At 46.7% G+C, this 25,419-nt stretch overlaps 2 protein-coding genes across 2 annotated transcripts in view; one reads left to right on the top strand and one right to left on the bottom strand.

The window, feature by feature from the left end:
• Positions 1–3,722: 3,722 nt before the first annotated feature.
• On the top strand, positions 3,723–8,704 carry LOC146358323 (uncharacterized). The gene is made up of 3 exons (XM_084807782.1): positions 3,723–4,242; positions 5,009–5,064; positions 7,935–8,704. Exons 1-3 carry the CDS (start codon positions 3,723–3,725, stop codon positions 8,079–8,081), a joined length of 723 nt encoding a protein of 240 aa, XP_084663908.1. The 3' UTR covers positions 8,082–8,704.
• An 844-nt stretch (positions 8,705–9,548) lies between these two features.
• LOC146358322 (protein mono-ADP-ribosyltransferase PARP14-like) overlaps positions 9,549–25,419 on the bottom strand; it is a 41,061-nt gene continuing 25,190 nt past the window's right edge. Inside the window, exons 11-18 of the mRNA XM_084807773.1 lie at positions 25,054–25,185; positions 23,659–23,721; positions 21,627–21,794; positions 17,934–18,152; positions 17,237–17,839; positions 16,143–16,270; positions 10,952–11,126; positions 9,549–9,949 (exon numbers count right to left, since the gene is read on the bottom strand). Coding sequence (XP_084663899.1) covers positions 9,660–9,949; positions 10,952–11,126; positions 16,143–16,270; positions 17,237–17,839; positions 17,934–18,152; positions 21,627–21,794; positions 23,659–23,721; positions 25,054–25,185 — 1,778 coding nt within the window. The 3' untranslated portion in view covers positions 9,549–9,659. The remainder of the gene's footprint in view (positions 9,950–10,951; positions 11,127–16,142; positions 16,271–17,236; positions 17,840–17,933; positions 18,153–21,626; positions 21,795–23,658; positions 23,722–25,053; positions 25,186–25,419) is intronic.

Raw genomic sequence — 25,419 nt, 5'->3', positions numbered from 1 at the left:
TTATACCGTTAGTTTAACATGTGCCTTGGAAATTCATTGGATAATCTAGGGGGGAAGGGTGTGCCCCTATTAGTGTGGTCATGGGTAGGGGGAAGTACGGCATTGGGGGATTAACAGGCCAGATGGGGAGAAGAGGGGCTCTCCAGTGGACCACATTTTGTCAGAACTGTCCGCCGTGACCTGTCTGTCTTGGGTGGCCCTGCATGGCATAACTTATGGCTTCACTGAGTTATGCAAGCCGCTTCACCACAACAAGGCAGTGATCCATGAAGGGGCAAGGAAGCATGATATAGTAATAATTGGAGACTTCAATTTCCCTGATATTTGTTGGGAGACATATTCTGCAAAACATGGCCCCTCCAGGAAATTCCTGACTTGTGTGGCAGATAACTTCCTCCTGCAGAAAGTAGAGGAAGGAACTGGAGGATTGGCTATTCTTGACTTGATCCTAACCAACAGAGATGACTTAGTGGATAACGTAGCAGTTACAGGAACTCTGGGGGAAAGCAACCATGTTATACTTGAGTTCTTGGTTCTAAAGGAAGCAAAAGCCAAGTGTAGCCAAACACCTACCCTGGATTTTAGGAAAGCTGATTTTAATAAACTCAGAACAATGATCAGTAAGGTCCCATGGCAAGCGACTCTAACAAGAGAAGGAGTCCAAGATGGGTGGGAGTTTTTAAAAAAGGAAATTCTCAAGGAACAATTACAAACAATTCCAACAAGAAAAAAGGTGGAAGACAACAGAAGAAGCCAGTGTGGCTTCACAAAAAGCTTAGAGATGAAAACAAAACAAAAAAGGATACATATAATCGTTTTGTTGAAAACAAAAAAGGATACATATAATCAGTGGAAGGAAGGCCAAGCAACAAAGGAAGAATACAGGCAGGTAGCATAGAATTGCAGGGATGGCGTCAGGAAGGCTAAAGCTGAGAACGAGCTGAAGTTAGAGAGGGATGCTAAAAGCAACAAAAAGGATTTCTTCAGCTACATACATAGTAAAAGGCAGAGGAAAGAAATGGTGGTCCGGAGTCTGCTGGAGCCCCCTCCCCTCTCAGACTCCCATGACATCCCTACTTGCTATGTACTTTCATAATGATGCTATTACAGCAGTGCCATCTAGTGGCTGTAAAATGAAACATACAGAACTCGGCAAGAACTTGCCAAGAAAGGCTAACACCACATGTCAGCCCCTGTAAGGAGCCGCTCTTAATCCCTCAAAGAATCCAGAAGCAGAAGCCCTGGTAAACTGCAGGATAAAAGGCCTGGTGTGGTGAACCACTTTGTGATTCATTCCATTACTCCCATTCAGTATGTGTGGTTAGAGAATCTTGTTGGTTTGGCTTGCTTGGAAGTTGCTGTTCTGGGCCTCCCCCCCCCCCAATATAGACTATTGCCTGGAATGGCTACTGAAACGTGGTTTCTATGGAACATAAGAAGAGCCCTGCTGGATCAGACCAAGGATCCGTCTAGTCCAGCATTCTGCTCACACAGTGGCCAACCAGTTGTTGACCAGCAACCCACAAGCAGGGCATGAGCGCAACAGCACCCTCCCACCCATGTTCCCCAGCAGCTGGTGTACATAGGCTCACTGCCTCTGGTACTGGAGGTAGCATATAGCCATCCAGACTAGTAGCCACTAATAGCCTTTTCCTTCAAGAATTTGTCCAACCCCCTTTTAATGCCATCCAAATTGGTGGCCATCACTACATGCTGTGGTAGCTAATTCCGTAGTTTAACTATGCACTGTGTGAATAAGTACTTCCTTTTATCTGTCCTGAATCTCCCACCAATCAGCTTCATAGGATGACCCCAGGTTCTAGTATTTTGAGAAAGGGAGAAAAATGCCTCCCTATCTGCATTCTCCACACCGTGCATAATTTTGTAGGCCATGTCTCCCTTTACCCTCCTTTTTTCCAAACTAAACAATTCCAGCTGTTGTAGCCTTCTCTCATAGGGGAATTGCTGCAGCCTTTTCTGCACTTTTTCCAGCTGTACAATATCTTTTTTTTAGGTGTAGTGACCGGAATTGCACACAGTATTCTAACTGTGGTTGCACACTGGGTCAACATTTCCATTGAGCTGTCCACCACAATCCCAAGATCTCTTCCTTGGTCAGATACTACTAGCTCAGATCCCATCAGGTTATACTTGAAGTTGGTTTTTTTTGCCCCAATCTTAGGGACATGTTCTTAGGGACATGTTGCATATTCTGATCTTAGGGACATGTTGCATATTTTGGTTAGAAGATCAGCAATTTCATATTTGAGTTTTTGTGAACTGTAGGATGGATACCATCTGGGCCGGTGCTATATATGCTTTCAATTTGTCAATAAGGTTGAGAACTTCAGCTTTTGTCACCACTATTTGCCTCAGTTCCTCAGACTCCCTTCCTGAAAACATCAGTTCAGGCACAAGTATCTGTCCTATACCTTCTGCAGTGAACATAGAGGAAAAGAATTAATTCAGCTTCTCTGCAATTTCATTGTCCTCCTTCAGTATTCCTTTAACTCCATTGTCATCCCTAGCTGGTTTTCTGCTTCTGAGATATTTAAAGAATTCTTTATTGTTGGCCTTCATGTTGTTAGCGATATGCTTTTCAAAACACTTTTTTGCATCTCATATTGTCTGCTTGCATCACCTTTGTGCAAGCTCATGCTCCCTTTTGTTTTCTTCACTTGGGCAAGACTTCAATTTTGTGAAGGAGCTCTCTTTTCTCTAATAGCTCCCTCAACACCGCTCGTTAACCGTGCTGGCAACCTCTTTGTAGCTTATTTTGTTGCGTATTATATCAATCCCATCTGATCATGTGTGACTGGTGAGTTTAGTTGATGCAGCTCAGTTGGAAGTTGGAGTTCTGGGCCATTTTTCAGAATATGGACTATTGCGTAGAATAGGTATCAGAACGTGGCTTCTGTGGAAATTTTATGGCTCATTGCACCACTCCCATGTAGTTATGTGTGACTGATGAATTTGGTTGGCTAGGCTGGCTTGGAAGTTGCAGTTCCAGGCCATTCCATTCTATATGTGTTGTGCATTATGGGGTTAATAATAATGTAATACGGTAAGGGTTTCAGTCCTAAAATATTGTTGTCAAGTGTCTCTAACACATGCCATTGTTTGGGGCATTTTTTTTTGTTTTTGTTTTTAAGGGGCTGGCTGTTCTGGCTTTTACATAGTCCCCAGATTCTCATCATGCTATTCCACTGCTGGATGTTAAGAAGGAAGAAGGAAGCTACAATATTGCTACAGCAAATTACTGGGACATTGCACTCAAGCTGACCTGAGTATAAGAGCATACCACAGCATTTCTCAAGATTAGCTATCCCTCAGTAATTCTGTAGTAATTAACCTGATGATCTCAACCGCAAGATGATTAATCTCCCTTCAGGGCAGACTTGATAGCAAAGCGAAGATTCTGACTCACTTTACCAATGACATATTCAAAAGCACTGTGTGGTCTTTTTTCCAGCTTAAGTACTAAGTAGACTAAGGGAGCAATCCTATGTATGTTTAGAAAGAAAAAATGCCCTACAAGTCCCAGCATGCCTCAGACAGCACGGCTGGCTGGGAAATGCTAGGAGTTGTAGGGCATTTTTTCCGTCTTAACGTGCACAGGATAGCGCGGTAAACGAGCCCCCCCCCGCCCCCGGGGCTCTCCAGTTCAGAGGTTTTGCATTTCAACTCCCATCTGCCCCGGTCAGCAAGGTCAGTGGCCAGGAATGCTGGGACTCGCGGTGCGAAACATCGGGCGAGCCCCTGCCCGGGGAAGGCTGCCAAGTCCTCTTTCGCTCCTGCAGCAACTCCCGCCGCTGCCCGCCCGCCTCCCTGGACCTTCGCCCTACCCACTGCGCGACACCCAATCATGCTCCGCGGCAGGCTCCCCTTCCTCTAAGTGGCTGGCCGAGGGACTCGGCGCGTGGCGTCCCCAGCGCTCCGCCCCGCGGAGGCCGCGCCCCAGCCGGCGCCGGGGGGAGGCGCGCCCAATAGGCGTCTGCCCCCCTCGTTCCGCGCGGCCTCATTGGGTTATAGAAGCGCGGCGCCCGGCAGCCGGGCGGCCGCGGCGGGAGCGGAGGGCCCGGCAAGATGGCGGCGGCGCGGAGGGGCCGGCGGGCTCCCGCTCCTCGCCGGCCGCTCCTTGCTTTCCCCGCCGCCTGCGCCGCGCTGCTTCTGTTGGGTCGCGGCCCAGCCTGCGCCGGCGCTTCCCCTGTCTGCCAGCACCGCGTCCCCAGCGCCAGCGAGGTGAGAGTCCCGGGGAAAGCGGGGGGCAAAGCGGGGGCGCCGAAGCTGCATCCAGCCCTCGGAAGCGGCGGGCTCTTAAGACCTTATTTAATTCTTCTTGTGGGGTTTTCGCTTGCTGGCTCAGATCCTGGCTGCGGAATGCTCGGAGCTGTAGGGCTTTTTTCTGTCTAAACATGCATAGGATTGCACCCTTAGTTATGCAACTGATGCACTTCAAGGAATAAAAGCAGTGATGTTTTTGTAGTGCAAAGTAAACTCTGTTGAGCTCATTGGAAATTGCTGCATGTTGGACTGCGTATGTTCTCTGGCTTAGGACTTAAATGTATTAAACGGAAAATAAGCACCTGTAGCAGTTTGTCAAGTGCACTTATTCTTTATCCAGGTTATCTACAAAGTTTATCTTTAAGGAAAACCATGTTATGAAGAGAAATGTTGATGAACAACTAATTAAGACTGTATATGACAGAAGTGTGAAGGAGTAAATATGACAGCAGCCTTTCAAAATTCTTATTGTGAAAGGGAATTGGCTGACAGCAGGGAAGATCTGCCCCTCTTCTTCTCCTCTCCCTTCTACTTTCCCCTCCAAACAAGTAGCCAAGGAGATGGGGAACAAATAAAGTGTACAGGAGCTGGATATCAGAGATGAATCTGGAGTAACTGGTTTTGTGGGAGGGAAGGGATTGTTTGGAAAATGGACTTGGTGATAGTATTTCATACAAACAGAAGATAAACCATTCCCTTCTCCAGTTGCTTTCTTTTTTCCTAGGTTGCTACCTGAAAAAGCACCTTAGGTATGTCACACTTCCTTCTTGCATGTGTGTGGTGAGTATTGTTCAATGGAATTCTGACTTAATTGTTCCAGTCCAAAGGTCTGAATGATCCATTCTTGCAAGGGGCACTCCTAGCTTTTGTGAATGGCTTGCTCACAAATGAAACTGCTTTTGAAACTTGGTGCTAATTTAACAGTTTGTGGTTAAGAGATTAGGAAGAAGCTACACTCTCTCCTCCTTCCTTCTCTCTGGTGTGAATTCTACTCTTCATTCCATGGCAGCTTTAATGGAAGGTTAAATATGAACATAATAACATTAGAAGAGCCATGCTGGATCAGACTATGGGTCAATCTAGTCTAGTATTCTGTTCACACAGTGGCCAACCAGTTGTTGGCCAGGAACCTACAAGCAAGACATGAGTGCAGTAGCACCATCTCGCCCATGTTCCCTGGCAACTGGTATACACAGGCATACTGCCTCTGATACTGGAGGTAGCACATAGCCATCAGGACTAGTAGCCATTGATAGCTTCTCCTCCTAGAATTTGTCTAACCCCCTTATAAAGCCATCCAAATTGCTGACCTTCACTACATCTGGTGGTAGTGAATTTCATAGTTTAACTATGCGTTGTCTGAAGTACTTCCTTTTATCTGTCCTGAATCTCCCACCAGTCTGTTTTATGGGATGACCATGGGTTCTAGTATTATGAGGAGAAAAATGTCTCCCTGTCTGCATTCTCCACACCATGCATAATTTTGTACAACTCTGTCATGTCTTGTCTTACCCTCCTTTTTCCCCCAAACTAAACAATCCCAGCTGTTGTAACCTTCTCTCATAGTGGAGATGCTATAGCCCCTTGATCATTTTAGTTTGGCTTTACTGCACTTTTTCCAGCTCTACAACATCTTTTTTTAGGTGTAGTGACCAGAACGGTACACAGTATTCCAAGTATGGTCGCACCATAGATTTTGTATAGGGGCTGTATGATATTGGCAGTTTTATTCTCAGTTCCTTTTCTAATTATGCCCAACATGGAATTTGCCTGTTTTACAGCGGCCACACCCTGGCTGGACATCTTAATTGAACTGTCCACCACAACCCCAAGGTCTTTCTTGGTTGGTCACTGCTAGCTCAGATCCCATGAGGTTATACTTGGTTGGGATTTTTTGCCCCAACTTGCATCGCTTTACACTTGCTTACATTGAACTGCATTTGCCATTTGGATGCCCATTCTCCCAGTTTGGAGAGATCCTTTTGGAGCTCTTCACAATCCCTTTTTGTTTTAACCACCCTAAATAATTTGTTGTTATTGGCAAACTTGGCTACTTCACTGCTCACTCCTAATACCAGATCATTTATGAACAGGTTGAAAAGCACTGGTCCCAGTACAGATTCCTGTGGGACCCCACTGTTTACTTCCCTCCATTGGGAATATCATTTATTCCTACTCCCTGCTTTTTGTTCTTTAACAAGTTACTGATGCATAAGAGGACCTGTCCTCTTCTTCCATGACTGCTAAGTCAGTTCAGGAGTCTTTGGTGAGGGACTTCGTTTACTTGGACAAAAGGCTTTTGACAATGTTTGCCGGATCACCCCTGTCTACATGTGCATTGACAAAGAACTCTAAAAGTCTGGTGAGACAGGACTTACCTTTGCGGAAGCCATGTTGATTCTTTTTCAGCAGGCCTTGTCCTTCTATATGCTTACTAATTTTATCTTTAATAATGCTTTCAGTCAATTTACCCAGAACAGATGTTAAGCTAACCAGCCTGTAATCTCCCAGATCCCCCTGGATCCGTTTTTAAAAATTGATGTTACATAGGCCATCTTCCAGTCCTCTGGTACATAGGCTGATCTTAGGGACATGTTGCATATTTTGGTTAGAAGATCAGCAATTTCATATTTGAGTTCTTTAAGAATTCTAGGATGGATATCAACTGGGTCCGGTGATTATTTACTTTCAAGTTGTCAATAAGGTGAGAACTTCATCTTTTGTTACGGCCGTTTGCCTCAGCTCCTCAGACTCCCTTCCTGAAAACATCAGTTCAGGCACAGGTATCTGTTCTACATCTTCTGCAGTGAAGATCAATGAGAAGTCATTCAGCTGCTCTGCAATCTTGTTGTCCTCCTTTAGTATTCCTTTTACTTCATTGTCATCCAATGGTCCAACTGCCTCCCTAGCTGGTTTTCTGCTTCTGAGATATTTAAAGAATTCTTTATTATTGGCCTTTATATTGTTAGCGATATGATCTTCAAAACACTTTTGCATCTCTTGCTGTCTGCTTGTATCGCCTTTGTGCAAGCTTGTGCTCCCTTTTCTTTCCTCAATTTGGCAAGGCTTCCATTTTCTGAAGGAAGCTCTCTTTTTCTAATAGCATCCTTGACACTGCTCGTTAACCATGCCTGTGACCTCTTGGACTTGGTGCTACATTTCCAAACATGTGGTATGCATTTAAGCTGAGCTTCTGTTATTGTGGTTCTGAGTAACCTGTAACCATTTTGAAGGGATTTAACTCTCTTGACTCCCCCTTTCAACTTCCTTTTCATCACTACCCTCATTTTAGAGAAGTTTTCTCTTTTGAACTCAAATGTGACTGTGCTGAGCTTCCTGGGTAATTTTCCACTTAAATATATGAAATCTGATAGCACTGTGGTCAATATTTCCAGTTGGTTCAACAACATTTACATCTCATATTAGGTCCTGGGCGACACCATTTAGGATTAAATCCAGGGTCTCCTCCCCTCCAGTCAGTTCCATGACAAACTATTCTAGGGCACAGTTGTTTAGGGCATCAAGAAATTCAGCATCTTTGTTGTGACTAGAACATGCATTTATCCAGGCAGTGTGAGGAAAATTGAAGTCACCAATTATAACAACACTTCCTCATCTGGAGGTCTCCCTGATTTCATTTTACATTTCAGTTGGTGACAAGATGGAATCTGCAAGACAAAATGGAGGGATGGAGCCAAAATGAGAGTGCGCAGGTAACACCCTCCTGTGCCACCTGTCCACCCGCCAGCACTGGGGGTGGCCAACTGCGACCTTTTCAGCGGTGGTGCCCCCTCTGATGGGACACTCTTCCCAGGCAGGCTGATGTGGCATCCCCATCAATATCCTGTGTGTGTGTCAGCTTGAGGCCTTTTTATTCTCCAGTGCTTTTAACTGACCAGCTTGCAGATTTGTGACTTCTACTGTTGCCATTGAGTTGTGGGTTCTAAGGCACTTTGCATATTTTATTTTTTAATAGAAGGGTGGTATATATGTGTTTAAATACAATTCATCAATATGGTTTTAGAGCTCTTCACAGGTTGCTTGGGTTTTCACCATCCATAATAATTCAGTGTCATCCACAAACTTAGCTACTTCACTGCTTGCCTCAGAGGCCAGCTAATCTTCAAGGGCCACCTCTAATTATTGACCTCCATGATGGTAACTGTCCATTTGTTCCTATCCTCAGCTTCCTGTTCAGTCAGACCCTTCTAGTTATGATCTCTTATCCCATGAGTGCTTAGACGAGGGATTTCTCCAGTGGTGTAGTGGTAAACGTTGAAATGCAGGCACTCATCACGACAGTCCCCATAGCCATGCCCCTAAAGAGAGGGAGGGGATTCCAGCTCAGTGGCAGCACATGCTTTACATGCGGAAAGTCCTATGTTCAATCCCTGGCATCTCCAGGCCAGTTAGGAAAGAATCCTGCCTAAAACCCTAGAGACCCATTGCCAATAAATGTCGCGGATCCTGGGCTAGGTGGCCCATTGCCTGAGTCAGTATTAGGCAGCTTCCTGTGTTCCTGTGGGAGTCCAAAAATGCAGGCAGAAGTGTTGATCAACAAACCAGTTCTAGCAGTTCCCATATTCACCAGGAGCACATCTTTGTAAAGCTAATGGGTCTTAATTGCTCATCCAAGACTAAGCTGCCCCAAAATACTTTGCACTACAACAGAGAACATATTGTTGGGAAAATTCATTCCCACCCCACCCCCAGCTCCTGTAAGCATTGTAGCTAAGCTCAGAAGGAACAGGGAATTTGGGGGTGGGGGGGAGGTGACAGATAACCTCCGGTTAACAAAAAGTGCCAGTGCTGTACTGCTGAGAGCCCTGTCTCCACTATACCATTGGATTTATCAAAAACTTTTTGGGAGGTGAAGTATACAATATTGGCACAAAATTCTGAAAGTCAATAAGATTTAATAATTCTAGGTCTGTGATTTCCAGGAATTTTGCTGGAAGTTAAGCTGATGATGCTGTAATTTCCGGCTTCCCACCCCAGCTCCTTTTTGTTTGCCTATTGTCAACTTAGACTTCTTGTTCCAGCATTTGTGCTCATGTTTAATTTTCTTTATTGGGCAAGCCTTCACTTTGGTTGTTGCTGTTAAATAAAAGAAGCCCCTTGCCTTTTATAGCTTCCTTGCCTCTGCTCATTAGTGACACAGGTATATTTTTGAACTTGTTTTTAAATAGACTCCAAGAAATCCAAAGAGATTTGACCCTCCCAGCTTTCCTTCCAACTTCAAGGAAGAACGTTTATTGCCCAAGTAGTCCAAGCCAACTTTCATTTATTCAATAAGTGTCTGCATGATACAAGATTTCAGAGGAAATGTTTCAGTGGAAGTGGAAGATTTCAGGGGGAAAATACTGAATAAATAATTATTTCTTAAAAGTAATGAGATACTCTGGGTACGCTTGGATATCATTGAAAATGACAAACATGGAGGGCTTTGTCACATTATCAGTCACACTGTCAAACAGAACTGTGGGGTCCGTTGCGTTCTTTGGGGGTGGAACAACTAATCCTGCCAATCCGGCACAATACTCCCCGACGAGTACTCTAGCAAGGTACATGTACTTTGTCCCATTTGCATCCGGTTTTGAATAGGTATCCTGGGCGGAATAGCTGGCACAAACAGCAAAGTAGGTTCCATTTCCAAATGCAGCAGCTATAAAAATATAAACGGTAAATGAAAACTTTAAACAGCTGGCAACTCTGCAGTGCCTTTATCCTTTCACTCTTTAAGGCCACCCCACCCTGCGGTAACGTCTGTATCAGTATCAAGAATTATCATATTGAACTGACAGTTTCACCCACAATTCAGGGTACAGGGAAACCTTCCCAGGTAACAGACAGCACTATCACCTCTAGGGAAGTGCTGTTGCCACCCTGAGGTTCCCAACCTCGTTTCTGCTCCTTTGCCTCCACCTCCTTTCTGTGCCCACTGGCACACAGCTTTACCTTGCTGCCTTTCCTACCAGTTAGGACAAACAAGGAACCTGTGGCCCTCCAGATGATGTTGGATTGCAGCTCCCAGCAGCCCCGCCCGACATGACCAATGGTTGAGGATGGTGGGACTTGGAGTCCAACATCACTGGAAAGCTGCAGGTTGCTCACCCCTGCAGCAATCAGCGAACAGGAACGCTTGCCTATTCTCTCCTCTTTGTAGCACACAAAGCTCAGCAAACACTCCATTATACAAGCTGGAGGTCGAAAAATGGAGTGTTGTAAATGATCCAACTGAAGTAGCAAAGAAGGATCAGAAGTACTCGGGGATGGGCCAAGAGGTGGCCTCACTTTCAGCATTCCTCCAGCTGCCAACGGCATCTTCCAGAGGGAGAGGAGCCTTTAAGACACAGCCTTTCGTACCACATGAACACAGCATGTTGACATATACAGACCTGGCTAGGCCTCTTGCTTCAGCACTCAGGACCCAACCTCAGAAAGGCCTTTTGGTTGTTCTCAGCAAACAAACGTGGCTATTTCACACATTAAGCACTAAATGCCAGGTTTGCCACTGAACATACAGCAAGGCCAGCCAATCCTGGCTCTTCAACGACTACCTGTACAATACATGTGTTTGCAGAACACACACTGTTTTGTTTTTACACACGTGAAAACATCAAAAGGATCTATCCTCTCAAGATATGCGTTTTGATCATCGACTCACCATGCATTCCAGCATAACTCCGATTAAACCCAGAGTCATTTATGAGAGTTAATGATTTACTGGATGTTCCATGAAACAGGAGCCTCTCATTAGTTCTAGTGCCATTTTTGGCATCCATCTCCTGCTTTTTTATTTGGTATGCCTGCCAGTAGTAGGGATTTTGGATCCTCTCAATCTACAAATGAAGAAAAAAGCCAGTAAATTGACAATAACCAATATGCCATATCACCTGCAAAGGAAATTTAAAATAACTTCAACAAAGCAACACATTTGGATCCTTAGGGTGCATCAAACCAAACATGTCTGCTTGTCTCCAATAGCCGCAGTGTTGAACAGGAAGTGGGAACCAACTAATGAAGGGAATTTTGCGCGACCATTTTGCTCTTCGTGCACAACAGTTGCTGCCTCTCATATCTAAACACACATATCTAAACCATTTTAAACAACAATAAGAAGAATCCAGGACCTGATTAAAATCTTATCATATTGTGCCAAATGCCTGCGAGAAGAGGAAGGTCTTAATCTGGCGCTAAAAAGATAACAAAGTTGGTGCCAGGTGGCCCTCATCAAGGATATAGTTCCACAATTTAATTTATTTATTTATTTATTTATTTATTTCTATACCGCCCAATAGCCGAAGCTCTCTGGGCGGTTCACAAAAACTAAAACCAAACAACACACATTAAAACAATTTAAAATAAATAGAACATTAAACCCACAATATAACAATACAACCACAATAAAACCTAGCAGCAGTACAGGAGTTTAAAATACAGATTTAAAACAGCAAAGATAAAAATTTAGAAAGCTAAAATGCCTGGGAAAATAAAAAGGTCTTCACCTGGCGCCAAAAGGAGTACAATGTAGGCGCCAGGCGAACCTCACTAGGGAGCTCATTCCAGAGCCGGGGTGCCACAACAGAAAAAGCCCTCCTCCTAGTAGCCACCCGCCTCACTTCCTTTGGCAGGGGCTCACGGAGAAGGGCCGCTGCTGATGATCTTAAGGTCCGGGCAGGCAAATATGGGAGGAGGTGATCTTTCAGGTAACCTGGCCCCAAGCCGTTAAGGGCTTTGAATGTTAACACCAGCACTTTGAATCGGGCCCGGAAATGGACCGGCAGCCAGTGCAGCTGGAAAAGTACTGGCGTAGTATGAGCTCGCAGGCCAGTCCCTGTTAACAATCTTGCTGCCCTATTTTGGACCAGCTGAAGTTTCCGGACCGTTTTCAAAGGCAGCCCCACGTATAACGCATTGCAGTAATCCAGACGAGAAGTTATCAGAGCATGGATAACTGTAGCTAGGCTATCTCTGTCCAGATAAGGGCGTAGTTGGTATACCAGCCTAAGCTGATAAAAAGTGCTCCGTGCCACTGAGTTCACCTGTGCCTCAAGTGACAGTTCTGGATCCAAGAGCACCCCCAAACTACGAACCTGATCCTTTAGGGGGAGTGCAACCCCCTCCAGAACAGGTTGATTATCACCTAGCCGGGCAGACGAACCACCCACTAACAGTACCTCCGTCTTGTCTGGATTGAGTTTCAGTTTATTGGCCCTCATCCAGGCCATTACCGTGCCCAGGCACTGGTTCAGAACAGCCACTGCCTCACTTGGTTTTGATGAGAAAGAGAGATAGAGCTGGGTGTCATCCGCATATTGATGGCACCTCAGCCCACACCTCCAGATAACCTCCCCCAGCCGTTTCATGTAGATGTTAAACAGCATGGGGGATAGAATAGAGCCCTGCGGAACCCCATGGCACAATTGCCATGGCACAGAGCAATAATCCCCCAGCACCACCTTCTGGAATCGGCCATCCAAGTAGGAGCGGAACCACTGTAGTGCAGTGCCTCCAACTCCCAACCCAGACAACCTATCCAGAAGGATACCATGGTCGATGGTATCGAAAGCCGCTGAGAGGTCCAGGAGAATCAACAGGGTCGCACTCCCCCTGTCCCTCTCCCGACAAAGGTCATCCCACAGGGCGACCAAGGCAGTTTCCGTTCCAAAACCAGGCCTGAAGCCCGATTGAAATGGATCTAGATAATCCGTTTCATTCAACAGTGCCTGGAGCTGTCCTACAACCACCCGCTCAAGCACCTTGCCCAGGAAGGGGATGTTGGCCACTGGCCTATAATTGTTAACATCCTCTGGGTCCAGGTTAGGCTTTTTCAGGAGTGGTCTAATTACTGCCTCTTTTAAAGCGGCAGGCACCACTCCCTCTCTCAAGGAGGAATTTACAACCTCCTGGACCCAGCCGGACAACCCCTCCTTGTTTGATTTAATAAGCCATGAAGGGCAAGGGTCAAGCACACAAGTGGTCGATCGGACTTGGCCAAGCACCTTGTCCGCATCCTCAGGCCTCAGTAACTGAAACTCATCCAATAAAACTGGACCAGACGGTGCTCTGAACGCCTCTACCAATGGAACTGCATTAATCGTGGTGTCCAATTCATGACGAATCTGAGCGACTTTATCCTCAAAGTGCTGCGCAAACCTGTCACAGCGTGCTACCGAGGGTTCCACCGTCTCTCTCCCTGGCCCAGAATGTAACAGGCCGCGAACCACTCGGAAAAGCTCCGCCGGACGACACTGAGAAGATGCAATGCTGGTGGAAAAGAACTGCCTCTTTGCCACCCTCACCGCCACAGAGTAGGCTCGATAGTGGGCTCTTACCTGTGTTCGGTCAGACTCAGCACAAGTTTTCCTCCACCTGCGTTCTAGCCGTCTCCCCTCTTGCTTCATTGCCCTCAGCTCAGGTGTATACCAAGGAGCTGGCCGGGCTCTGCTCAGAATAACTCCTCAAAGATACAAATTCTCAACCAAAAACTCCTGGAGAGCCCCCACTACTCTTGCCGCTAAACCAGCCCAGCCCACCTCTAAACTTGGCCTGTATCTTTATGGGATAGGCAAAAGCCTGGCATAAAGACTGTTATGAGAGCAGATGAAAACAAAATTAACTTGCCACCTTTCAGCCCAAAAAAGCTCCCAAATTTGCTTACATTAATCTGAAAGTCATGGGAGGATTCTCTCTGTTCTGAGCAGTTAACACACATAGACCTGGTTTGCATGGCACAATAGCCCATGCCTTGAACAACCCATGGGCCGTCGTGCACAAATGGGAGAGTACAGGCATGGTGCCTGCTGTGTACTGGTCACTTCCACTTTTAATCAGCAACCCAAAAGCAGCTCCTGTGTACGTTGCTGAGCATGTCACCCGAACCCAGACTGCTGGGTCATTTAGGGACTAAACAACCCAGTGATGCACCATGGTTACTTGCTGGGATTACTGCTGTGTTGTTTAGCCCCTAAACAACCCAGTGCTCCAGGTTCAGATGACATGCTCAGCAACCTACAAAGGAGCTGCTTGTGGGTTGCTGACTAAAAGTGGAACTGGCAGGCACGCAGGAGATGCCCCCTGCCTCCTCCTCGACAGCCCATGGGTTGTTAAACCTATGGGCTGTCGTGCTGTGCGAACTGGTCCACTCAATCAAGGCCCTAGAAAAATGCTCTATCAATCGACTTCTGGATCCCCTCCAAAGGCCCACACATTTTCTACCCTGTCTCCCAGATTTGGGCATGCAACTCCAACAGAAAAGACCTGAGAGTGTGTCCAGTACAGCAACAGCGCACCAGCACTTAGCATTAGAGTTCTTTTTCCACAGAGCTTAAATTCCTTCGTTTCAGTCATTTTAGTACTGTAATAGGGGGCTCCCACTATGGACCTCCAGGCAAAGAGTTCCTGAAAATCACCACAGTGAATGGGGGAGACAGACGTCTCCACAGACCACAGATGTTCCGCAGCATCTGCAGAGGACAGAACTCTGCCAGACTGCCTCTGGTGATGGCTAGTTGTAGGAGCAAGGACTCTCTTAGGCTTAGGGCCCAAGGCTGAAAAGACCCCATACAGCAGCCTTCCCCAACCTGGTGCCCTCCAGATGTGTTGAGATTGCAACTCCCATCATTCCCATTGGCCATACTGTGTGGGAATGATGGGAGTTATAGTCCAACACTTCCAGCAGGCACCAGCTTGGGCAAGGCTGTCAGAGGGTGTAATCATAGAATCATAAAATAGTAGGGTTGAAAGGGGCCTGTAAGGCCATCGAGTACAACCAGCTGAAAGTTCTGCTGAAGGATCTGCATCACTCAAAGCATTGAGCATGTCTCATGCTGGCCAAGTGGGTCCACTTCTGCAGAGTTTTGAGAAGGGACAAAACTTTTGTTACGAAACACAACAAACACCTTCACGTTTTGTTTAACATCCTTCCTATAGCAGCTCTGCCTATGCAGAGGTGTACAAGGGGAGAGAAAGATAGAGGAGTCCTCACACCATGAGTGCTTCCAGACTGAGGGCTCCTCGCCCTCTGAGAGGGCACTGGGGCAGCTATTCTGTCTTTTCCTCAATGGATTTTCTGAGGTGACAGAAAAGATGGAAGAAGCTGTGACAAAACAAAGGAAGGTTACGAGTTGAAGACAATGATGTCTGGAAACCACCACCACCAAAGTAACATTCTGTGAATGACTCAAGGCAATGGCACCATAAAAGCCTCATTTGGGGACACCCCGACTACTGCCTACTTCAATGGTGGGGAACCTCTTTTAGCCCAAGGGCCACATTCAGTTTCAGAGAACCTCTTGGGAGGTGTATTTTGGTGAAGGCAAAAGGGGCAGAGCCCAAGGCAAAAGGGGTGGGGCCAAAAGTACAAAACAATACCAGCATATCGTAGTCTAAGGCTCTTACTGCCAGTAACCAAGCGTTCGGAGAGACGATTCAACCTTTCAGAATGGGGAAAACACCACACAGCAGCTGGGAAGCCACCAATGATTGGTGGTTGGGGGAAGGGGGTGGGGCCAGGGAAAGGCAGCATGGGCCGTTGGCGCCCTAATCTGGGGAACCCCAGAGGGCCAGACTGGGGCCCCAGGAAAGGCTGGATTTGGGGCCCAGGCCTGACGTTCCCCATCCCTGGGTCTACTTCACAGGAACCACCAGCCAGAGCTAGGTGCCTGCCAGTTTCACAGGCTTACATTTGCTACAAGCAACTGCGTGTCCCAAAGTCTGAGAACACACGATGCAGCCACCTCTGGGGGGAGGAGAACCCACACAGAAAAGCAAGCAAAACACGACTCCCTTGTATTGTTGTTTTTACTATTTATCACTGGCCAATCCAGGAAGCCCAGGAAAACCAAAATGGTTACCTTTTCTGCAGTGAATTTGCAACTTTGGGAAAACAACTTCTGGACACGTTGATATTCCCTCATGTCTGGCTTTAGCTCCACCACTTTGATGCGCAGTTGTTCCATGTCTTCCCACTCCTCAGGAAGTGCTGTGAGCAGTTAATGAACATGGCACAATTAAGCTGTGCTAGGAGTAAAACAGGCAAGCCTGTTTCAGGACATCTTCCATCTTGAATATTAACAGCCAAGGTTAAGCCAACGTATGAGGGGCATTTCGGTTTGTTATGAGTGTAACCGGGTGAGCATCCATTTAAAACACTTGTTACCTGCCCCTAAGCCTTTAGGCAAGAGGGAGGTAGAAACAGTAATTTGCATGGGCCTTTACCGAACGAGACAGGACACTGGGTTAATCAAGCACCGGCACAGTTAAAAAAATGCTTCGACTAAAAGCAACCCAGGCTTTCCCTGGGCTGTAACCGCAGTTGGGTTTGGCTCTGCTTTTACATGCTGCTTTTCAACATTTTAGGAACACTTCCAAGTTAAGAGATTCAGCTGCTGCAAGCTATGTGCCAAAACATGTGCCTGTGCAACACATGCTTCCAAATAAGACTCATGCTGTTCCAAGCAATAATAGATACAACTGAACACGGGCATCACTTATGCCCGTCTTGCCCACCCTGGTGCCTCCGGATGTCTTGGGACATCAACTTCATCAGCCTCAGCCAGCATGGCTGATGGTCCAGAATGCTGCTTGGGCGGGGGAAGGCTGTGCCAAGCCATGCCAAATTGTATCTCATGAGAGGGACACATGTCCTTGAATATAACACAGGCAGTGTTACGGAACCACGTAGTGTCTGCCCAGAACAAGAGGAGGGGTAGGGAGGGAAGAGATATCACAACACAGTTGCACAGCTGGCAACGTTGGATGTTCACAAGTGTCCAGTGCATCCAATGGAGAAGAAGTTGGGCTCAGATCAAGGTTCAAGGCGCATATCAGTCATGGCTTTACTTGGGGCGAAACTCTTGATATGCACACATGTTGAAGGGGGCAGACATCCCAGACAAAGGGGCAGACAAGGAGGAATGATGGACAGAGCTGAGTTTTGAAAACGTACCTTCTGCTTTTGAGATACGCCGAAGAGCAATGCTTGCCCCCTGGTCATCCACCGCACAAAGTTTGTCTGGGTCCACTCTGTAGCGTTTGTTTCCTATGGTTACTTCATGCATCCCCTGAGCTTGTGCTGCAGCTTCTATGTGCATACTGGTCAGAGGGTCGAAGGCTTTGTATTCCCCCTTGTCCTCATACCTCCACTCTACTAGGTTGCTGAGAAGCTCTGCCCTGGACTGCTCTTCTCTGCCCTCTCGGACCCTCCTGATCATCCTCTGAATTTCTGCACTGGCATTCAAGACATCTCTGGTTAAACCAAGGACACGGAGTGAAGGAGCAGAGCCTCCAGGCTCAAGTTTAATGACAATATGCAGCTTCGCCTGGAAGTTGCGCAGTTTCTCATACTCGCTTTCTCCGAAGTTTGAGATCCATTCATCTGTGACAGCGATTTCAGTCTGGTCCTTTAAAATCAGATCTTTCATCCAAGATGCTGCATCTTCCACGTTTTTCTGGCTCTCACCGCAAATCTGAAAAATGGCCGGCTCCACAGCTCTCTCCAAAAGGATGGCAGGTTTTAATTCTTCCACAGGCTTCTTGGAGGTAAAGAATTCTGCAACATAACATCAGTTCGGGGACAAGTTACGCTTTTCACTGATGCACCTGCAGTCAAGACGTTACATACAAAAAGGAGCCCGTCTACTCACCTGCTATTTTAGAGAAAATGGTTTTCGATGAGCGTGCACCAGGCTTGCCAGCTGCAGTTTCTTTTCTTTGCATACTTGCATGGAACACACTTAGTAGAGGTGGCTGGAAAATGATGATTTTAATGTCTTTCACCACTGGGGCAGAGGTTTTACTTGCAAAGTCTATGATGGCATCTAGCATGTCATCGGCCACCATAACGGGATCACGCCCTGCCTTACCTGCAATGGTAACAAGACGTCTGTGTTGTAAGTAGCTGAAACAGAGAGGCTCCTTCTGTCTGGCCTGCAACATTACCTGCCACGGAATGAGGAATGTGCCTCATCTCCCAGTACAGAGCCCTACTGCAACATAGACTAGACAGAGCCAGTGAACCTAACTGATAATTTGTTCTTATGATGGTTTTATTTATTAGAAGGTTTATATCCCACCTTTTGATAGAATGATCCCCAAGATGGCTGCAATAGATTATTCTCTCTCTCTCTCTCTCACACACACACACACACACACCCCAGCCCTCTGTCCCCTGGCCAGTGCCTAGGGCCACGGCCTGCTTCCTTTCAGCTCTGCAGCCCCAAGGCAACTGGTGGCTGGAACCAAGTGTTATTTCTGGCGGGAGGGGAGCAAACTCCCTGCAGTGGCTCCTCCTTTGCCTCATGGTTGGGGCCAGGCTGGTCTGCCCCTTGCCACAATGCTCTTCCTGGGGGGACGGGGGCGCAACCTCTCAGTGGCTTCCAGCGGATGGATGGGGGCACTTCCCTTTCACTCTGCAGCCCCAGGGCATTATTTCCATTTGTCTGGTTGATTTATATCACACTTTAATCAATGGGATTAAGAGAGGCTCACAGTCACAAATATCGACACGCAGGGCTGTTGATCCTCTTTCAGACCGAGGGCCAAATTCCATTTCAGAGCAGCTGTCAGGGGCCGGAATCTAGTGGTGGGCAGGGCCAACATACAAAACACATTGGCATATTTTAGCTTGAAGCTCCTGCTGCTGGTAACTATGTCTTGGGAGGAGCATTTCAACCTTTAGAATGGGGAAAACCTGCACAAAAGGCAGGAAACTACCAAATGATTGCTGGGCAGGGCAGGGGAGGGGAGGGGGAGCCACAGGAAGGAGGAGTGGCCACCTGGGGAAACCAGAAGGACCAGACTGGGACCACAGGAGGGCCACATCTGGCCCCCGGGCCTGAGGTTCTTTCTGAACCCCGACGGACAGCCATCAAGAACGCCACAAGACAACTAACACACTGCAACATCAAACACAATTAAAATAAAAAGAAACCCAAAGAAATCCCTTACCTACTTACAGTCTACAATTCATGACATCACCATCAGATTTTAAATATATGAAGCAAGGGAATATAAATGCATAACTATCTTTAAATGATTCCCATCCAAGGAAGAAGTGATGGTCATGACACACAGGCACCATGACCATAAAGCAGGCACCACAGGATACAGGCTGAACCCCAGTGCTTCATTTGCAAAAGGAGAGGCCCTGTGTTTCAAAGCTCTCTTGAAACTATCTACACTGGCTTAGATGGCCTGACTCTAACTAAGAATGCATGGCAGTCCCTAGACTGTGGTAAGGGAAGAATAAGCTGAACCCTGACAAGACTGAGGTACTTCTGGTGGGAGACAACAGTAGGTTGGAGGATGTTGACCTGGTGTTGAATGGGGCATGGCTACCCTTGAAAGACCAGGTCCACAGCCTGGGGGTCATTTTAGACTCCCAGTTGTCCATGGAGGCTCAGGTGTCAGCTGTGAGCTGTACAGCGTTGTACCAACTCCATCTGATACGGCAGCTGCGCCCCTACCTTCCTGACCATCTGCTCCCATCGGTAGTACATGCCCTGGTCTAGACTACTGTAATGCGTTCTACGTGGGGTTACCCTTGAAGACGGTTTGGAAGCTGCAGCTGGTGCAGAACGCAGTGGCTCGCCTGATTAAAGGCAGCCGCCGGCATGATCGCATCACTCTGGTGTTAAAGGAGGTGTTGGTTTTGATCTTTAAAACCATATATGGTTCCGGCCCAGCCTATCTCAAGGAGCACCTCCAGCAACACCAGACAGGCCGTTTAACAAGATCAGTCTCGGATGGCCATTTCTCTGTCCCATCAGCCAGGACAGCTAGGCTGGTGAGGATGAGGGAGAGGGCCTTCTCTGTAGTGGCTCCCACTCTGTGGAACTCCCTCCCTCTGCCATGCCCCCTCTTTAATGAGCTTCCGCCACGCACTGAAAACTTGGTTATTCAGGCAGGCATTTGGGATGGGTTAGGGTATTTTTAAATGTTTTAATGTATAATTTTACTGTTTTAAATTGTACCATTGTACATCGCCGCGAGTGGCTGGGTGACCGGACAGATGGACGATCAAGAAAAAAATAAATAAATGAATGAATGAATGGGAAGTGTGCTCCTTGCCTCCAAGCATCCTGTTTTATTCCGCCAGCCTTCAGGTACAAAGAGAAACATGGCCTGCTAAAGTGTTACAGTTTCCAGCCCCCACCCTCAGATGAGCTTATGAAATGCTAACACTGATAATTTGAACCAGAAGTTGAGCACTGAAGCCCGTTGTCCTTTGTTTAGGAAGCCATAAGCAGCAGCCTGGTGATGTAAAACCAGATGTTGTGGCCTACAAGTTGCCCACCCCTGATCTATGCTGTATCAATGGTGCTATGGACCCACATGGCAAAAGTGAGCAAGTCTTCCTTTTCTGGAAACCTATCACAACCCAGGAAGCAGAAAAAGGACAGATGGTGTCTTATGTAGTCCCATCTAAAAAGCCAAGCAGAGCCAACCCTGGTCAGTATCTAGATGAGAGTGGGCCTAAGAATGCTAGCAATGGTACTCATAGCTTCTTGCAGGAAGGACAAGCAAGATGCGCTGGATTAAAAACGAGTCCATCACAACTCTGAAATTAATCAGGACTTCTGATTTGGGAGTTTATTCTAGTTCTGCTGAATAGCATGAGAAAATTGACATCTACCCCAAATAGGATGTGATAAGCCTATATTGATGGACGTATCCTCTGCTCCCTATTTTTTATATCCTATCAATGGAAGGGTTATCAAGAGGTTGGAAAGGGACCTTTTTTCTACCCAAGACTGGGTAGAAAAGAGGTTCTCTATACGAGGCTGTTAATGGCTGTTAATTCACTGCATCTACTTTCAGTTTCGTCACAGAACTGAAATCCAGTCACTGCACAAGGAGCATTTCCTTTCCTGCTTTTCCACTACGTAACATCTAGATAGCACGGCGCTATAGCGGGACAGCACAAATACAGGATAGGAAATTGCACTTTCACAATTAAATGCTGCATTTCCCCTGCTCTAAAAAACCTCCCCGAAAATGCTGGTTAGACACAAAAGTGAAGCTGGAGGATCAGAACATCATCTAAAGAACCTCTGAACAACTTGTAAACAACCAGAATGACAAGCACACAATAAATGCCTTATGTAGCAAAGCTCTTGCTGGCCAAATATGTCCCCCCTTAACCTCTTCAGAAACCTCAGCAAAGGAGAACCAGCGATGCCAAGATATAATCTTAACCTTCTCCATGCAGTTCATTTTGTATAGCGGTGCAGTACTGGGGCATTCTAGACCACCACCACTAACACCACTGGCAGTTACACTGCGCCCTCTTCTGCTTATTGCTGCACAGTTACTTTCCCCCAAAACTCAATACAGACCTGTCCCAATTGCAGGAAAGGCAACGGAGGTGAATTGTTTTTGTTCGCATTCCATGAGAACTTTGGAGACTTGTGCTTTGGTATCAGGATGGTTCACAAGATGGATGACATTTTTACACCTCAGTTTTCCTCCCTGTGTGCAAATGAGCTTGTTCTGAGCCTGGGGGGCTGAAATGAAAAAGGCAAATGAGATGTGGAACAAACAAGACAGAATCTAACTCAGTAGGAATACAAGCCTTCTATCTTAAGACTTTCCAGACAATGTCTCCCTTTCTTGTGCATGGGATCCACATCTCCTTTCTTAAGGTGACAGCTTTGTTGCAGAGAGAGCCTGTTTTCCCAGCACTGAAACTGCAATATTTTTTCTCTTGGCAAATAATATTTTGCCTTCTACAACATTCTCACTGTGCAGGGGGGTGGGGTGTGTGTGTGTGTGTGTGTGTGTGTGTGTGAGAGAGAGAGAGAGAGAGAGAGAGAGAGAGAGAGAATGAACAACCCGAGTTAACCAACTTGCTGCCCTGGTTTTTGTACCATTGCTACCTTGACAAGCAATACAGTTTTGTTTAGAAGAAAGGCAAATTTGGTTATGTGGTTTTGTAAACGCCACTGTGTGAAACTGTTTAAGGGGACAGTCCTCCTTCGTAATAGCGGCTAACAAGCATTAACAATGCCAATGCTGTCTGGGCATTTCAAAGAGGGAACAGCAAAGAGTTTATAGTACAAGGGCTTAGTTCTGGCAATTAGCCAGAGAAGCCCCTGAATACTCTCCATCATAGCTGTAAGAAGGTTACTGCACTTCATTTTGTTTACACGCTCTCACCAGGGACTGAGGAAAAGGGAGAGTGTGCCCCTTTCAAAAAGGATGCCAATCTGAAGCTTGGTTCATGATACAGGGCCAGTGTCGTAGGCTGGAGGGAAGGAATTGCTAGAAACACACACTCTATACCTGCCACTCCTCCTCAGTAAAATCCCCTTCCCAGGGCACAGGGACAAGAGCGATGTGCTAACTTTGTCAGCGTAAAGCAGGAAGCAGAGTCTCATCGACAACTAGAAATCGTTATCAGCTACCAAGCCCAGCCAAACAGTTAATGACCCTTGAGCATCATGCCCCACAGCGGCACACAAAACAAGGCTCCTGCAAAAGGAGCACAGGAAGCGGCAGTATACCAAGTCAGACCACTGGGCCATCTAGCTCAGTATTGTCGATGCTGATTGGCAGCGGCTCTCCCGGGTTTCAGGCAGGATTCTTTCTCACCCCTACCTGGAAATGCCAGGGATTTTACTTGGGATCTTCTGCATGCAAAGCAGGGGCTCTACCATTGAGCAACAGCCCCTAACTCTAACTTCTGCAGCTTAGATGCCTCTGTACATTCTACAGCTGTGTGCAGATAACCGACAGCGTTAAGCTTTCTCACCAGGTCACGGAGGCCACCTTAGCACTGGCCATGCATATTCAGGATCCAGTAACTGGTCAGATCAGTCAATCCTAAAGGAAATCAACCCTGAGTGCTCATTGGAAGGACAGATGCTGAAGCTCAAATATTTTGGCCACCCAATGTGAAGAGAAAACTCACTGGAAAAGACCCTGATGCTGGGAAAGATTGAAAGCAAAAAGAGAAGGGGATGGCAGAGGATGAGATGGCTAGATAGCATCACCGATGCAATGAATATGAACTTGAGCACGCTCCTGGAGAGAGCGGAGGACAGGAAGGCCTGGCGTGCTATGGTCCATGGGGTCACGAAGAGTCAGACACGACTTAACGACTGAACAACAACAACAACAACAACTCCTTGAGGACGTATGATGGCTATTACCTACCACATCAAGGATTAGATGAGTGAAGAGTGGCAAATGGGCAATAGTCACTCTCATGGTCATCTTTGGACAGGAGTGCTCGTGTCCTCCATTGCTACATGGCCACAGGCTCCCTCCCCCCACGGCCAAGAGGGCTGCTGACATTCACCACCAACCTCCATTTAAATAAGAGCCTCCAGTGCTTCAAGAGATCTGCTCATGAACATTGATTTGTACCTAGCTGAGCACATTCCTTTGCCATTTCTGGTCCGGCTCCATCCAGAATTGCTTTGGAAACACCTTGAAATAAATTTAAAAACACACATTTGTCTGGGAAAACAACATAAAGCGGTCACGTTTAAAACGTCACATAGAGCCGGAACCTCCCTTCCCTCAACACATTAAGGACCATGAGGCAACGTATGAACCACAACTTGCCACATAAAATCAGATCTGTACTTGGGCATCTGACCTCCTTTTAAAGTGGCCAACTCCAGATAGGAGCTACAGATGTCAAGCAGCACAGTCTCACTGCCAGATTTTAAGCAAGAATGGAGATACTTTCCGTGAAGCATGGACATATTCCAAATCCCACAGAAAGTCAGCTGCCATCCATAATACTGAAAGATATTCCCACTCTGGTGCATGATGTAGGAGCACAAGAGCACCTAAGAATGCGGATGTGAACATGCGTGGCTGGAGTCAAGGAGGTGCTCTTATGATGAACACCGATCAGAACTGGGAGAAAATAGAAGTCTCTGCCTTAGAGTCCATCTCCTCCAACTCATATAGAGGAGCAGTTTATCACACATCTGCATCTGGAAGGATGGTAAGATGCTCCTTACTATTTGAGCAGAATGACACAGAGCACCAAACTGCCCACATGCATGGGATCTCTGGGAGGTTATCTGCATGGGGGGCAGTTCCTGAGACTAGAACGTTTGCAGCTTTCCCTTCTCTTCAGAGTAGATGTGCACTTTGCTCTTTTCTCCAATGTTATTTATAGAACTCTTTGCAGAGGTTTAAGAGAAAGACAAAAACAGACTCGAGCTGCTCCATTATGCCCACAGCAAATTCTCCAATATTGCAATCACATGGAGTGGGAAAAGGTGGCAATGCTTATTCAGCAGGTGGCTGTTCTGAATCAGTGCCATGGCACGGTAATGGACTGGATGAGGTAATGAACTGGATGAGGTAATGAACTGGATGAGGTAATGGACTGGATAAACTGAGACTCAATCCAGACAAGATGGAGGTACTGTTGGTGGGTGAGTCATCTGCCCAGCTAGGTGATGTTCAACCTGTTCTTGAGGAGGTTGCACTCCCCCTTAGGGATCAGGTTCATAGCTCTTGGACCCCGAAAGGATGCAGGGGAAGCAGTGGAGGCTGGTGGCTCCAATGTCAGTGAGGCGGTAAATCTGCTCTGGATTTCAGTCTGAACTCTAAAGGAACTATCTAAAGTGCACCTTGGATAGCTCCTTTAGAGTTCTGACTGTTTCTGACAGACCCCAAGCGGATTTACCGCCCCAATGACATTGGAGCCTCCACTGGGGGAAAGTATATACAGGCATACAGTTGCTCCCAGATTATAAACAAATCTTCCAGGGAAACCCTGCAGGTTACAAAACATACCTACGTTAAGGTTAAATGCTTCATTGGATATGTTCACTATAACATCTGTGGTTTCTTGGGTGATATCTCCGCATTGTACCTGCAATGCAATTGGACCAATTTGCATTTTATGGACTCCAGATGTTGTGGAACCTGTAAGGGAAAAAGGAGAGATACAAATCTGTCTATTCTACATCCCTTCTCCCATGTACTTGCAGATATATTACCTTTACATCTTTGCTCTATACTCACACAAACTGGGTTAAATTTGGGTTAAAACCCCAAAATAGGTCATGTTAGTGGCCCATTTTTTACATTACCATAGTCTAGTATTACATGAATGAGCAACAGCAACCCTCAGGTTCATGTGCTTCTCCCTCCCCTCCT

The sequence above is a fragment of the Heloderma suspectum genome, chromosome 1 (genome assembly GCF_057233095.1).
Source record: "Heloderma suspectum isolate Gila_16-S chromosome 1, 16-S_ref, whole genome shotgun sequence".
NCBI lineage: Eukaryota > Metazoa > Chordata > Lepidosauria > Squamata > Helodermatidae > Heloderma > Heloderma suspectum.
Note: the sequence above shows the minus strand (reverse complement) of the source record. Positions and strands in the feature narration are given on the sequence as shown.